Raw genomic sequence first — 17006 nt, 5'->3', positions numbered from 1 at the left:
TCTACAAATATTTCCAAGAATCTGAGGGCATACTTTTACCATCAATCCCACATGAAAGTAGAAAACCAAGCCTGTGATTAACTGAATATCCCCAGGCAAAATGATGAGTTCTCCATGAGCAGTATTGACTGTTTTCAAGAACAGACAGATGATTTTAACAGGGCCACTTGTTAAGCAACACTCTATCGCCTTAAGCCTGGCATGGAGGAAGGGGATGGAGAGTGGTGTTGTGGAAAGAACACGGATTCTGGAGGCAGACAGGTCTTATAAAAGTATTCTTGACAAAGTTTTTGACATGGTCCAGGGGGCTGAGAGATTACTAACCAGTGGTTATAAAGAGACCAAGTCACAGGCTTAGACTCTGCTCTGGTCAGTCAGGTTAACACAAAGAAAACTCTGTTCTGATGACTAAATGGTGGCTAAAGAAGAGGTCAACAGTGAAGCAAGTGCCCGGGACACAGAAAACATTAGGCAACTGTTAACTTCCCTCCTCTTCCCTAAAGAGAGGGGCTGGGGGAATAATAGCTAAAGGTCTGTCATGTGAACGTGGACTGTAAAGGGCAGAAGGAGGGTCAACAGATAGAAAGGAAAAGAGTAAAATTTATCTGATTACAAGAAATAATCCTCTAATAGAGTTGATTAGCAATGTAATAGAGTTGTCTCAAGTTAACTGTTATTAAATAAGAAGCCTGCTGTTAAAAGTTAACTGAAGTAAAAAAAACTGACTTGCACGCCCTCCAATGATGAGCCATGCTAGTTGTTTCATGTGGTCTCATCCATCTCCCTCTTGCCTGTAACTTCCAACAGCTAGGAGCTTTTTGTTTCCCTTTAGTACAGCTCTGGATCTGTGTAACATGCCTCACTATACAGTCCAGCTCTCACAACTGTATGTGACCACTGGGACGACCATAGCCTTGACTATACCTTTATCGACAGCGTGATGTCTCAGTTTTTCAACACACTGTCTAGGTTTGTCATTGCTTTCCTGCCAAGAAGCAATTGTCTTCTGATTTGATGGCTGCAGTCACCTTCCACAATGATTTTGGAGCCCAAGAAGAAGAAATTGGTCACTACTTTCACCTTTTCCGCTTCTATTTGCCATGCGGTAATGGGGGTGGATGCTATGATCTTAGTTTTTTTAATATTTAGTGTTAAGCAGGCTCTTTAACTCTCCTCCTTCACCCTTACCAAGAGGTTCTTTAGTTCCTCTTCGCTTTCTGCCATTAGAGTGGTATCATCTGCATATCTGAGGTTGTTGATGTTTCTCCTGCCTGTTTTGATTCCAGCTTATAACTGTAAAGAAGGCAGAATGCCAAAGAACTGATGCCTTCGAACTATGGTGCTGCAGAAGACTCCTGAAAGTCCCTTGGATAGCAAGGAGAACAAACCAGATCAGTCTTAAAGGAGATCAACCCTGAATATTCACTGGAAGGACTGAAGCTGAAACTCCAGTATTTTGGTCATCTGAAGCAAACAGATGACTCACTGGAAAAGTCCCTGATGCTGGGAAAGATTGCAGACAGAAGAAGAGGGTGTCAGAGAATGAGATGGCTGGATGGCATCACCAATGCGATGAACATGAACTTGGGCAAACCCCGGGAGATGGTGAGGGACAGGAAGGCCTGGCGTGCTGCAGTCCACAGGGTCGCAAAGAGTCAGACACAACTGGGAGACTGGACAACAACAACATGCCTCACACCACATCAGAATCCCTGAAGACCACTCCCAGTAAGGCAGATGAACATTCTTTACCACCTCTGTCGCCTCCACCTTGGTCCAGAAAACTCTAATGCTTTTCCTTGGTTCTCCTGGCTTCACTCCCTGTTCTCTTACACTCTTCTGAATCCAGAAGCTAGAATGATTCTCTGCATCTGTAAGTCAGATCACATCACTCTTCTTCTCCAGTCCCTCTAGTGGCTTTTCTATCCATTCAGAGTAAAGTAGAAGTCATGACGAAGGCTCTGGCACACCAATCCTCTCTGCTTTCAGCACCCTCCCCTCTCTCCCACGCTCACTCTGCTCCTGTGAAAAGCACAATTAACACACTCGGGGATTTTGTGCTCTGTTCCCGCTGCCTGAGTGCTCTTCTTCCCCCATGTATTCTCATGGCTCATTCCTTCAAGTCTTTGCTCAAACACAGGCATACCTTGCACATACTGCAGGTCTGGTTCCAGACTACTGCAGTAAAGCAAATATTGCAATAAAGTCATTCACACAAGTGTTTTGGTTTCCCAGTGTTTGTATTAGTTATGTTTACTTTATACTTTAGCCTATATAGTGTGCAATTACATTATGTCTAAGAAACAACATGGTATCTATTTTAATTTAAAAACACTTTATTGCTAAAGAATGCTAACTATCATCTGAGTCTTCAATGAGTCGTAATCTTCTCTGATGGAGGGTTTGAAATATTTCTAGAATTACCAAAACATAATAGAAATATGAAGTAAGCAAATGCTGTTGGAAAAAAATGTCTACAGGCTTACTTGATACAGGGTTGCCAGAAGCCTTCAATTTGTTTAAAAAAAAAAAGCATCATGCCTGTTATTACTTTCTTTTTGGCTGTATCCTGAGGCATGCAGAATCTTAGTTTGAGGCCTTCCCTTAAGTAGTCTATTTAAACTGCAGTGACACCTGCTCTCTGTCCATCAAGTCCTTCATCCCCTTTTCTTTGTAGCCCCTTTACCTGTTTACCATCTGCCTTTGCTCAGAAGAAGACAAAATCCAAGAGGGCAGGGATTTTGGTTTCTGTTGCTCTAAAACAGTGCCTGACAGACAGATGGCACTCAAAATGGCTACAGAGACTTAGAGAACAAATTTATGATCACCCCGGGGAAAGGGTGGGGGGAAAGGATAGTTAGGAGTTTGGGATGGACATGTACACACTGCTGTACTTAAAATGGATAACCAACAAGGACCTACTGTATAGCCCAAGGAACTCTGCTCAATGTTATGTGGCAGCTTGGATAGGAGGGGAGTTTGGGGGAGAATGGATACATGTATATGTATGGCTGAGTCCCTTTGCTGTTCACCTGAAACTATCACAACATTGTTAATTGGCTGTACCCCAATACAAAATAAAAAGTTTAATGACAAATGACTGTGGAGTGAGCAGATATATATACCCCTGGGATTTTCTGGATGCTGCAGCCCTCAACACGCTGCTGGCCCCCAGTCATATTCTGTAGGTTAAGCCTTGAAGCTGGAGTGTCTCGTAGTCACTCCCTATAGGGAGACTTCTGAGCCACTCTAGTCCTGGGCTGTAACATCATATACCATAATGGCCTTTACTTTCATTAAAAAATAAAGTTACAATAGAATTGCTGATGACAGCATCACTGGGAGTACCTATTATATGCCAGGTTCTGTGCTATGCATAGCCCAGTACTAATGAGCAGCTCACACAGAGTTATAATCAGAAATCATTATTATAGCTCATATACAACTATAACAACCAAATTTCCTCAGGGCAAGACTGTGGAAAACCCGCCTGAATGCTTCATTTCCTTGTTTACAAAATGAGTATCTCATGAGAGCATTTCTATAATTTATTTCTATTGTTATTCATTTCTATTGTTAAATTCCTAAGAATCCCTTCTAGCGTAGACCTGGCCAGGTTGGCTCTTTGGTGCAAAGAGCCACTCCCAGCCATCACTCCCAGCCACGAAGCACTTTGCTGAGAGGACCGGCAGCAGCCCCCCTCCCCGGAGGACACCCGGGAGGCGGTTACCTCTTCGATCTCCAGGTCGATGTTGTAGAGCGTCCTCTGCAGGCGGAGGCTCCCCAGGTGGATGTGCTTGCCCTCGTCCTCCTCAGGGCTGGGCCGCTCGTCACTGTCCAGGAGGAGGTGGCCCTTCTGCTCGGCCAGCACCGCCTGGTGCTCAGTGCGCTGCAGCTGCCTCACCTTCTCTTTCTTGCCCCTGGCAGCCCTCTTGTCTTTTTTCGTTTTGGGGGTCAGCTTGGGTGAGTTCTGGATACTGGAGTGGGAGGAGTCCCATGCCAAGGTGGCATTTTTCATCTCTATCGTGAGGTGAGGGCTGGCTGGTTTTTTCTTTATCATGTGAACCTCTTCCATTAGAAACAAACTCTGATAGGAGTTGTGAGAGAGGTGCAAAGATGAGACACTGGATCAAGACCAGGGAGACAAGCCTAGGGCGTACACTCACGTAGCAAAACACATCAGGCTATACAGTGGAAGGAAGCTGAAGGGCAAAAGGTAGCTCATTAGTGTAGCCCAGCCTCAGGCCCATGGAGAGTCACGGGAATGTGGGGACACCCTCAGGAGGGACAGGGGCCTCCTCAGTCGGCCCACACTCTATGCTACCAGCTACACGCTAAACTCTTCTTTCCTTTTCCACCACTCTCAAGAGGACCAGGGGATATTTAACTAACTGGTCTGCAGCCCTCTGTTCTCATTCAGGAGCTGCTGAGTAGTAGGTAGTAAAATGTAAGCAGGAAAACCAAAGGGCACACTGCTCTCCTGCCCTGACCCTCATCACTCTGCCATCCAGACCACTCCTGCAGGGCCCCCAAGCCTGGGCACTTTCCTCACGTACATATGAGGCACCTATGCCTCACATGGCATATGGCATAAGGATAGGCTGAACTGAGCTGATGGCCAGGCCTAGCTCTCTCCAGTTAGAAAGGAGCACCTAAGGTTTGATCGACAACAGAGTACATCTTCTCACCAACAAGTCCTACGTTGGAACTTGTGAGAATTCAAACAAAGGGCTTGCATGAAAGGGAAGGATATCTCCCTCAGACACATCATTGAGAAGAAAGCAAGACTCTTCCCTCCCACCCATTCCCCAACCCCACTGAAGCATGTCAGGGGAAGAAAAGAGGAATGCTTGAAAAGCTAAATGTTTTGGAAATTACATTGGAAACACTGACCATAATAAACCTCTGCCCAGAACCAACATGTGCCCATGACTTTGAACCCACTTCTGACACCTCACTTAACTAAGTGGTCCTCTCTATAGGATGCTATACCAGTTGGATTCCCAATATGATTAAACAATTTTTTTTTAAACATTAGAAAGTCTTTAGAAAAAAGATAACTTTTAGTGGCAGGACTCTTTCCTTAGTCACTTCGTTACCAAGAATCCCTAACTACTTTAAAAGCCCTTTAAAGTTTGCAGGTGCTATTAAGTGTACAACATAATTCCCTTGCCTGAGAGCAAGCCCCTTTTCCTAAATCCTAAACTCCTAAACTTGGTCTTTTCACTCCTAAACTGCCACATCCCCTACCTACTCCTAATCCTCCATCTTCCTAGAAGGGTCATGTTTCTAAATCTGGATAATCTTCGCTCCTGGTCAACCTTTAAAAAAAAAGTAGTTTAAAGTTTAGTTTTCTGAAGTCATTGGTTTCATTTGTTCAGAGCCTTCCTGAGAAGACTGCACTGAGAATAACATGCCAAATATTCTGTCCACCTTCACAGACTGAACCACATGCTGACAGAATTCCCGTCATTTCTCTCACCTCAAGAGTTACTAAAAGGATCTCTTAGGGCTCATGTACTATAAAAACTAGGCGAGTGCCTCTGACTTGCACAGCTTGTGTGTGCAAGTTTTCCACATTTTCCCTTCCCACAAGCTCCCCACAGCCGCGTACTCCTCCCAGGAGGACTTCAGCCTCAGTCACTCTGTCCCGACACACTGAGGCACACAAGAGCCTCACGCACCTGAATTCATATCTACGTGGATTTGCACCTGCCAGCCAAGAATCTTAGAGGTACATAAACCATAAACCTTAGCTTCACCAGAGGACGACAACAACCATCCAAACACTATTCTCAGTCACTGAAACAATCAAATTGGAATGTATCTGTTGAGCAGAAGAGGGGACTACTCATAGAGTTCCCAGATAAAATACAGGACACCTAGCTAAATTCTGATTCAGGATAAACAATGACTAATCTTCTAGTCTAAGTACATCTCATGCAGTTGTTAACTGGGTGTCTAGTGTTTTTATTAGCTAAACCTGGCAACACTATAGTGGTGACTGTCTTATCAGAAAAGTTATAAGCTGGCTTCTCATTGCCTTTCTATAAGTTATCATACTCTTAGAAGTAGAGGCGGGGGAGGAGGAGAAGATTGACAAAAGGAACTAGCCAGAATGCGACTCATTCTCAGGGGGTATGTAGGAGAGCTGTGGGTGGTTTTGCTTCTATTATTAACTCTGAAACTTCCTGTGTAAAGGAATGATCTATAGCGTGAAAAGCCATCTGCTAATACAAGTTCTCACTAGTAAGTGAATAGAGAGGTCTCGAGAAACAATTGAAAGTGAAGTCGCTCAGTTGTGTCCGACTCTTTGTGACCCCGTGGACTGTAGCCTACCAGGCTCCTCTGTCCATGGGATTCTCCAGGCAAGAATACGGAGTGGGTTGCCATTTCCTTCTCCAATAGGAGTGAACAAATCTACACTATAAATTCCCATCCCTTCATCCAAAATGTCACCAAAGCCATTCACTAACGAAGACTGAGAAACAAACAGGGGACTAATTAATAGTCAAAACATCTGCCTTAGAGGTTAACACTCTGATTATTACAGATCATTTCAACTGATTTATCTTTAAGTTAAGGCCATTCAATATATTTTCAAATCTTGATTAATATATTTTCTTAGTGTAAAAGTTTTTATTTGGTTAGTTTCTAGCTCTTCTATTTCCCTGCTGAGACTATCTTTTCATTTCTAAGGTCTTTTTCTGATAATTACAACATTTGGGTCATCTCGGTGTTTTCAACTTTCTTGGTTCTTTGTATATAGAGAAATTTTGGATTGTATCCTGGGTATTTTGAATATTACATTATGAGACTCTAGGTCCTGGTTTTGAATCCTATAAAAAGTGCTGTGTTGTTTTAGGAAGAAATTGATCCATTTAGGATCAATTCTGGTCTGCTTCCTATGGGCTGTTAAAAACAACAGGCCTCAAATAGAGTCACTGATGTTAAGCCCCAAGCTAGGACTTAACTACAGTTTCAGCTCTCCCAGGAATGGAATATTAAACAAGTCAATCAGGAATCACCTGATCAGCACTAGCTAGGAAACCTGCCTGAGAGACCCCTATTATCCCCTAAAGAAAAGTAACCTTGCAATAACCAATGCAGTTTTCTGCCTAGGATAACATCCTTGTTCCTGGTCCCTTCAGCCTGTAAATCCTTTCATTCTGTATAGCTCCTCAGAGCTCTTTCTCTTTACTAGATTGCATGCTGCCCAATTCATGAATCACTGAATAAATCCAATTAAGATTTTTTTCAATTAAAAAAAATCTGCCTTCGTCAAAGCTAGATATTGTGGGTTCTGCAAAATAAAGCTCTGATTACGATTAAGTCATTTCTTTTCATGTGGCTCTGGAATTTGGCCTTCTAGCAAACACGTTGGGGTGATGGAGGGTTGGGCCTAGGGGGCACATTCTTGAGGACTACCTTTCTTGACCAACAAGCCTGAGAACCTTACTTTTGTATTGCTCTCAGCAGCCAAGAAGAATTAGCAGAGCTACTCTCAGCAGTGGCTTTGTCAACAGCCACTTTGCCAACAGCTGGGAGTCCAGCCACACAGGTGCTGTTTCTTTTTGTTTTCGTTTTTTTAATGATTAACCACTTCCAAATATCTACCTCCCTCCACCCTCCCAAATAGATCTACTTCTTGTATCATGTACTTGTGTTATTCTGAAAGCACAAAGAACACAGCCAAGGCATGATCAACTAATCCTTTGCAAGGAAAAAAAAATCCTTACTTCACTTCTCAGTATGGTCTAGCTTTATACTATTCCCATGTCATTGCATTTCCTGTACCATGAATGACCAATATACAGGACAGAGAAAAGAATTAAAAAGAGTTTATGACCAGCAGCATTTTGGTAAAGGTAGATGTAGATCAAGGTGAGAAAAAGCTGACAGTCTCCTTATCATTCTAATTGCCTAGGTTTGAATCACTTAAAGGCCCAGTAAATTATAACAAATATCCATGTTAAGTGCAGGCAAAAGGAACTAGCTCTGAAGGGGAACACCAAAATTTTGGGAGCCGAGAACTACACAGGCTGTCTATAAAAGGTAAAAAGTTGTATTTCTATGGACAGGCCCTCTGAGTTTTTCACTGACTTCTTTCTTAGCAACTTGCCAAAAGGCTAAAGGTGAAAAACGTCAAGTGTAGCCAGCCCATGTGGCCCACTGGAATAAAGGCAGCAGTTAGTTTTGCAATGGACAGCTCCTGACATGGAGGGGTAAAGGGAGCCACTTACCTTAAATCTGTCAACAGCCACAGATGCTTCTGAGAGGGACTTTACTGAAAACGGTGTAACTTTCAAAGCAAAAGTCATAGAATTGAAGACAGTTACTACTGTGAAAGCCTGAAAATAGGAAAAGAGGAGAAATTGAGCCTGATGAGGCTCTGTGGCTAAATAACACAACATCATCAATTTCCCCTCATGTTTAAAGAGGGCTACAGCTTGACTGACAAATGTTGGTATGAGTCAGATATATTTCCAATATATTTTTTTAAAGATAGAAATTTTATGCAACCTCCAGTTAAAATTCTCAGTGAATCTAAATCAATTGATGATCTGTATTTCAGAAATAAACCCAAAGCTGAGTTGACTAAAAACAAGCCGTACACTATCTGTGCACTGGGGCTAAACCTCCATTCTTCCACTTGGATTAAATGCATGAGTGAAAAATCTAAATCTAGCAATAAGAGGACCAGAGCATCTCTACGTGTGGTGTTTCTAAAATGTCTCCGAGCTTACTGACCTGTGCTGCTGTTAGATCAAAGCCAAGGGTCATGTGAACAGAAAAGGTCACCACGCTGGCAATCACCATCACAATAGGAGCCACACCGACAGTGATGCTCTGAAAGTACCCAGCTTTTTCCAACATCCGACGTTCATCCTCTCGGATTTCTAAGGAAAAAAAGCAAGCCAGTTTCTAAAAAGCAAGTCGAAAGAAACCATGGGATACCGCTTATCTGTCACCAAACACGACTTGGTAGGTCTTTGGCCACCATGGGTTTTAAAATGACTCTGTAACATTTATGATGCAAAAAACTAGGTCAATATGACCATCAATTATAATTTGATCATGAAAGCTGGTATGCAAGCCTGAGGTTTGAAATGGATCAAGTCATAGGAATGAGTCTAACAGAAAAGTCATTACTTCTCAGTACAATAATCATTTTCTGCCTTACTCTGATTCCTTTTGCAAATTTCTTATGTTTAGAAGGAATGAACACATTAATCATGTTTGTTATTGGCATTTTTGTTTGCTTACCTGGTTGTTGATTATTTCTAGCTTAAGTACTTATAGCAAAGACTATACAACAATAATGGAGAATTAAAAAGGAACTAAGATTTACTAGGGTGCCTACTGTATATTGGGGTTAGGAAAGAGGCTTTCACACAAAAAAAGCAGTAAGGATGACTGAAAGAAGATTAATGAGATAAAATACAATTTTTGTAAGCAGAATGACTTTTCTTAAATATCTACAAAACTAATAACTTTATTAACAGAGTAACTATGCCAAAGCCTTTGACTGTGTGGATCACAATAAACTGTGGAAAATTCTGAAAGAGATGGGCGTACCAGATCACCTGACCTGCCTCTTGAGAAACCTGTATGCAGGTCAGGAAGCAACAGTTAAAACTGGACATGGAACAACAGACTGCTTCCAAATAGGAATAGGAGTATGTCAAGGCTGTATATTGTCACCCTGCTTATTTAACTTATATGCAGTACATCATGAGACACGCTGGGCTGGAGGAAGCACAAGCCGGAATCAAGATTGCCGGGAGAAATATCAATAACCTCAGATATGCAGATGACACTACCCTTATGGCAGAAAGTGAAGAAAAACTAAAGAGCCTCTTGATTAAAGTGAAAGAGGAGAGTGAAAAAGTTGGCTTAAAGCTCAACATTCAGAAAACTAAGATCATGCATCTGGTCCCATCACTTCAAGGCAGATAGACGGGGAAACAGTGGAAACAGTGGCTGACTTTATTTTTCTGGGCTCCAAAATCACTGCAGATGGTGATTGCAGCCATGAAATTAAAAGACGCTTACTCTTTGGAAGGAAAGTTATGACCAACCTAGACAGCATATTAAAAAGCAGAGACATTACTTTGCCAACAAAGGTCCGTCTAGTTAAGGCTATGGTTTTTCCAGTGGTCATGCATGGATGTGAGAGTTGGACTATAAAGAGGGCTGAGCGCAGAAGAATTGATGCTTTTGAACTATGGTGTTGGAGAAGACTCTTGAGAGTCCCTTGGACTGCAAGGAGATCCAATCAGTCCATCCTAAAGGAGATCAGTCCTGACTGTTCATTGGAAGGACTAATGCTGAAGCTGAAACTCCAATACTTTGGCCACCTGATGCGAAGAGCTGATTCACTGGAAAAGACCCTGATGCTGGGAGGGATTGAGTGCAGGAGGAGAAGGGGACGACAGAGGATGAGATGGTTGGATGGCATCATAAACTCAATGGACATGGGTTTGGGTTGACTCCGGGAGTTGGTGATGGACAGGGAGGCCGGGTGTGCTGCGGTTCATGGGGTCACAAAGAGTTGGACACGACTGAGCGACTGAACTGAACTGAACTGAATCATGGAGTACAAAAGAACACAGAGTAGGAAGTATGACAATTAAGCAGTGAAGTATTTTCAAAACATTTTCAAACACAAAAGCAATTCTTGTGAGAGGCTACACACTGACCTTAAAAGTATTACCACTGTCCCAAACACTAAGAAATATATTAAGAGCCAGCTCTCAAGCCATACTATTAAAGATTTCATTTCATTGCTTTAACATTTATCACAAAACTTACCCAAGTCAGTAATGAGCAAGAATGCTCTTTTCAAGCTAATGCTACTGCTACTACTAAGTCACTTCAGTCGTGTCCAACTCTGTGCGACACCATCCCTGGGATTCTCCAGGCAAGAACACTGGAGTGGGTTGCCATTTCCTTCTCCAATGCATAAAAGTGAAAAGTGAAAGTGAAGTCACTCAGTCATGTCTGACTCTGTGATCCCATGGACTGCAGCCTACCAGGCTCCTCCGTCCATGGGATTTTCCAGGCAAGAGTACTGGAGTGGGGTGCCATTGCCTTCTCCGTTTCAAGCTAATACACACAGGTAAAGATACCAAAGTCAGGAGCTGAAGGATGAGTGGAATCTCAGAAAGAAGATTAGAAAACTGAGAAAATCAGAATTTGAGAGCCAGAAGGGAACATCAGTGGTGACCCTGCCAACAACAGGCTTGGCAGACATCTTGTTAGCATCCAATTGTTACATTCTATTGCCAACAAACTCACTAGTTAAAGAAGGGGCCCAATCCATTGCTGGAACTTCTGAGTGGTCACTTCCTTCTGATGACCACTCATAATTAAAGTTTATGGAGTGTCCCTGAAGGTTCACTCAACAAATCAAGCACTGAAAATAAAACAGTTTCCTTAATCTGAATGCTGTATTTCTTCTATTGAACCCAAAATTGCACCAGCTTTTTAATTGGAACATATTCAGGTTAGCTCACTATGAGATTATGGTTGACGAACAGGCATTTCTATTATATTTAAATTAAGTTTAACTGTAACTATGTTTTCTCATTTGAACTCTAAAGTGCCTTTAAATATATTTTTTCTTAAATTTCACTTTTTAAGGCCCAAGATTTCAACTTTTGTTAAGATCTTTAGGAATGCCCAGCTAAGGTGTTAATTATTCCTCCAAACTTTGTGGCATTTACATACAACATGCTTACGTCTGCACTGAATTTATGGATCAGAGTAGGGTCAGGCACTGAAAACCTTGTGACTCAACACAAATCAATTATTTGAAAAGAAACCAAACTTAAAAACTACTGTGAGTGAGTGGAAGAGTGAGGCCCAGAGTCCAGCTCTCCTGAAGACCGGCCCAGCTCCTCTCCCAGCACCACCCCCAGGTTCTTACACCTGCCTACTCGTATTACACACATTCCCAGAGTAGGGAGGCGGGGGGTAGAAGTAGAGCTCTCAGCAGACACTTGCTATTGTTTTCTGGGACAGCCTCATGGCCAGACCTGAAAATCACAGGCAGGGTGACAGTATAGATAGGGGGCTTTGAAACTGAATCAAAAACTCATAACCAGATGAGTTATCTTGGGACAAGTCAGGTCTCAGTTTCCTCATTTATGAGGAGAGATCATGAGTGCCAGTCTCTAAGATCCCTATCAACATAATGCTCATAGGATATTTTAAGAACATACGATATTTTGATCCTATGAGACTAGAATTCCCAGTAGCTAATGTGCTCAGAAAGCAAAGAAGCCAATATACATATATCAAGTCTTTAAACTCACTTTGTACACTCTGAGAGAATGCTTTGACCCAGGCATACATTTTAATAAATTTAATGTAGGTGAGGACTTCATTCATCTTCTGGACACGGTCATCCGTGATGGTCACACATTTTCTCCTGAAATATGCAGTGATCCGTGATACAAACATCTGAAAGGAAAAGCAACGTCATGCCAAATCTGAGCTTATTCAGAATTAAGAACTGTCTACTCTTTCTGGGAAGTAAACCCACTTAAGATTATTATAAAAGTGAGCATCCTGTAGTTATACTGCCTTTTTAAAAAAATTTAATATTTTTACTGTTTATTTACTTATTTGGCTGCACTGAGTCTTACTTGTGGCATGTGGAATCCTTAGTTGTGGCATGTGGGATCAAGTGCCCTAACCAGGAATTGAACCTGGGCCCCCTGCACTGGGAGCACAGAGTCTTAGCTACTGGATCACCAGGGGAGTCTCTGTACTGTGTTTTAATAAAAATGGTCTCTTAAATGATAATAGTACTTGACTCATCCCTTTGGAAGAAAGTTAAGGCAAATATTTGCTCTCAGAGCAATCACGGCTATCAATGAAACCAAAAGAAAGCAGGAGAGCTATATCAGTTAGCATCAGCTTGAAATGGAGTGACTCAACTATTCCTGTATTACCTGGGGGCAGAGTTCACCTGCTGACCTTCTCCTCACTCACACTCTCTTTTTAAATCTCAGGTAGGAGCTACTGCCTTTATTCTAATGATGTCTGACTTCCTCTGAAGTCAAAATTCTGCCTGTATGGAGTGTACACTGTTTAACTCTTTCCAGACACTTCCAAACCAGGTACCTGCTTAAAGGAACTTTCCAATCAAAGATGTGATACCTCAGTGGTATCAACTATATAAAGCCCAACAGAAGTAATTCATCTGAGGAGAAGCTGCCAAAATACAGTAAAAAGGCTTACTCACCATTGCAGGATAAAAGAGGATAAAAACAGCTGATCCCAGGAAGCCTGTTGGTCCCAGAATAATTACATTATAAACCATGCCCAAGATGGCAATAACAGGTCCTCCAGCCAGCAAGCTGCCAACAGCAGCTGCCTCGAACATCCTCTGTCCGTCGTTTGAGCACAGGTTGATGAGCTACGAGATACAAACAGCAGTGAGTGGACACTGCAAGGACACAGATGCTGGCTCAGCAGGAAGGTAAAGGACAGAGCAGGGACTCAAGGGAAGGTAAAAGCCCAGGTTTCGAGCTCTCTCTCTGCCCTGAAGCCACCACCCCTCACTTACCTCACCCACAGACTTCTCCTTAATGTTCTTCAGCTTAAGGATCTTCTTAAATGCCATGGTTAGGATGGCTCCCCGCAAGCGTACCCCAGTTCGGTAATTCAACGCCCACGTCAGTGCAAGTGACCAAGAACGCACGGTTTCTGTTAGGAGGAGGCCCAGGACTAGCAGCAAGCTGTACTGGAGGTTAGACTCTGTGTCCTGGGTGTACTCCAGGAGGTGTTTCACCACGAAGGCCTACAGGGAGAAACACACACCGCCGTCAGCATCTCCACCGCACCCACACACCACAGCACAGTTTTATGTTAAGTTAGAAAGAGAAGGCATCTTCACTGTACAGTGACAAGTGCCTAAGCGGAGAAAGACCTTCTTGGAGGACCAATTACTACTGACGGCCCACCCTCGGCAATTTATGCAGGGCATTTTGCAGGAGGCAGGTCTAATTTGAAACTTTTCTTCCTTTAGGATACCATCAAAACTGATACTCTTTCTAATGTAACATAAACCTGTCCATGAGCTGAAATTCATTCTCAACACACTGGTCATTAAAAAGTATATAGTTGACCTTATTCCAGTATCTCCACACAATGATACATTTCTTTACATGAAATTAAGACCTTTCTTTTTTTTTGGATCGTTTCAAACGTGCTTATTTGATAAAAAGGAACAGTGTACCTACAGTTGGACTGGGGAAGAGTGAGAAGTGCATTTGCAAAACATTCCTGAAAATAAACATCAGCAGTTTAATAGTACAGAAGAGAGCAAATAAAGCAGACTAGCCACAATCCAGAGCCCCTCCCACGGGCCCTCCCCCATGCCCCACTCCCTCCCAAAAACAAAAACATGTTACCTCAGGTAGCACATGTCTAACACCACCTGCAGGGAGGGAAGGCAGCAGCCCCCAGAACCACCGAGTGCCACCTCCAGCTCTGAGGTCCTGCAACGCCGGAGCACACACTCACACAAGGCACATTCAGCAACAGGATTAAATACCAGGAAGTGGGAGGTCATGTACTTTTATTGAAAATGAAAAAAAAAAAAGTACCATCTTCAAAGAGCATCTCACAGACACTGTACAACAGGAGGAGCATTGCGGTAACATACATGGGAACATACAGAGTTGAGTTATACAGGGCTAGCCAGCCAACAGGTCATCTGGCTGCGACTGTTGCTTTTTAACTACACACAGTGGAAATACAGCATTGAACCGAGATCTGTTTCCAGAGTCCGGAGGAGCGCATCAAGCTGACAGCACTTAATTGGTTAGGGCTCCTGAAGTTGCAGTGAGTTTGCAATAGAGGAGATTCTCCAGGAATAAAGACCTCGCTGCTAAGGAAAGAGAGTTAAAAAACAAAACAAAACTGAAAACTCCCCAAAGGGGTGACTCTTGCTTAAAATCACTGGCGTATTGGGTCACTAGGCCGTGATGAGTGACCTCTGCTCAGGACGGAATACAAAAATCTAGGCCTCAAGGAAAAACGGGTGGCATCCTTCAGAGTCTTTTCGAGTCCTTAAAGCTAAAGTCGATCTTGCCAAAAATGAAACAAAACAAACCATAGCAAAAGGAAAGCCAAACCAATCCCCCTCCCTAAAGGAAGAAAACAAAATTAAGGAGAAACCCATCCACCATCTACCCCAATCCTTATAGCCTTTAAAGAGTACTGAAGCTGGAAACCAGCGCTTGGCGGACAGACCAAAAATGGAGGCCAGACGCAATCGTCCTGAAGCAGCTAATGCTGAATTCCAGAACCCAGACTTTCTCTGGATGAATCGGTATTTCTTTTTTTTTTTCCTAAGAGGAAATTAATACCAGACGTTGACTAGATCCTAAGAGATCCCCACCAATCAGATTTCCGTCAAGTCTCAGTAAACAACCTGATCAAGTAAATAGGAGATTTCAGATGCCAAGAACTGTGTATCCCATCTCTCCCCTCCCTTGAATTTTTAGGTTTTATATCCACTGCTTGGGTCACCACTGCACACAGCTGGTTTGCTGGTTTACTAGCAAGAAGGTTGGCTTCTTTTTCCAGTATGCAATCCGAAATGTGGAACTGAGTCACTGAGTGGCAGGGTCAGAACCCCATTTTCCTCACGTGAAGCAACTCAGTAAGATGGCGGTGCGGTAGAGCATTTTCTCACACACCTCGGCACTGACGGAGCCGTCTCCAAAGGAAGGCGTGAAAGGACAGCAGGTTGTAGTTTGGGGTTCCTTCCTTCCCAAACCTTTATTGTGCCGCTTTTCAGCACCAGGCAATAGCATTAGGACCTCCCAGAGGGGAGGAGAAGGGGGAAGGTAAAAGACAAAATGAATGCTTACACTATATAAAACTTTCAAAGGGGAGGGAAAAGAGGAAACAGCAGATTAAAGAATTTTCAACACACACAGCGTTTTTAAAAAACAATTACATTTCAAACCATTTTGTATGGAACAAAGGAAATAAAAAGGTTCTCATGAAAAAACCAACCAAAATTTCATCTTAAAAGCTTACAAATTTATCATTTAAATTTAAACAAACTGGGAGAAAACTCGAGATTGTCAGCATAGCTATCTGGCTGTCCATTCCCAGTGAATAAACATTACCTTACCTGAACTCTTGGCGAGAGATTCTGCCCAGCTTGACTCTCTCATTCTGACCGCAGAATACAGCCATCCTGAAAATTCTAAAGAACAGCTTCTGTCACTGGTTCCACTACAGAGACACTCCCCCCAAATCCAGATCCTGACAGCACCAAGCAAGCTGCAGCTGGAGAGAGGCTGGAAGGGCGGGAAACTTACCTCTCTAGAGGCTTTTCACTGTCCTTTCCCGCAAAGGCCCATGAGCAGAGTTAGCATTCACCAAGAGATTGCACTGCAGGAGGAAGCCTTCTCTTGCAGATCTACAGGGCGGATGCTAATTCTTTACATACAAATCATAAGTCAGGCCTGGTCTTTTAAAACTTTTAATCCAAGAAGGCCACAAATCATCTTGCAAGTTTAGCAATTTGGCCACTCATCAGAGGTCAGGATCATACCCTTATAGATTTTGGTTCCCCATTAACACTATGGTGACCCTTAGATGCCATGTGCAGAGTGCTGGTCCACTGGTGTGACTGAAACCCCTCTTGATTATTAATGTCCAGCCCTGGCCAGCCAGCAGTTAAAAAAATGAAACAACACACAGTCACTTGATTGTGTTTCATTAGCTCTGCATATGGCTACCAAGGTTTAGTGAGGCTGGAGGGGAGATTTAAAAAAGAAAAAAGAAAAAAAAAAAAATATATATATATATAGGGTATCTGGGGACTCAGTTCTTACATAGATTTCTGTAAGAACAGATGAAGACAGTTTGAAAGTCCTGCCATATTAGAAAATGTACAAAAAATCTAAAATGGATATTCTTCCAGAGGATTTAAATCCACAGATGGAAGGTATGCTCACTGCTAATAGTAA

General features: G+C 42.7%; 1 protein-coding gene across 4 annotated transcripts in view; it reads right to left on the bottom strand.

Moving 5' to 3' along the window:
• ABCC5 (ATP binding cassette subfamily C member 5) overlaps window positions 1-17006 on the bottom strand; it is a 78157-nt gene that overhangs the window by 37410 nt on the left and 23741 nt on the right. For 2 of the 4 annotated variants that reach the window (XM_065943404.1, XM_065943405.1), the window contains exons 6-11: window positions 13580-13813; window positions 13256-13429; window positions 12321-12468; window positions 8752-8900; window positions 8244-8351; window positions 3731-4087 (exon numbers count right to left, since the gene is read on the bottom strand). In XM_065943404.1, the coding sequence (XP_065799476.1) occupies window positions 3731-4087; window positions 8244-8351; window positions 8752-8900; window positions 12321-12468; window positions 13256-13429; window positions 13580-13813 (1170 nt within the window). Of the gene's footprint in view, window positions 1-3730; window positions 4203-8243; window positions 8352-8751; window positions 8901-12320; window positions 12469-13255; window positions 13430-13579; window positions 13814-14420; window positions 16238-17006 lie in introns of those variants that run through there. The other 2 variants (XM_065943406.1, XM_065943407.1) reach the window with 2 other exon arrangements.

Source organism: Muntiacus reevesi, chromosome 8 (genome assembly GCF_963930625.1).
Source record: "Muntiacus reevesi chromosome 8, mMunRee1.1, whole genome shotgun sequence".
NCBI lineage: Eukaryota > Metazoa > Chordata > Mammalia > Artiodactyla > Cervidae > Muntiacus > Muntiacus reevesi.
This window is presented reverse-complemented; position numbering and strand designations above follow the sequence as displayed.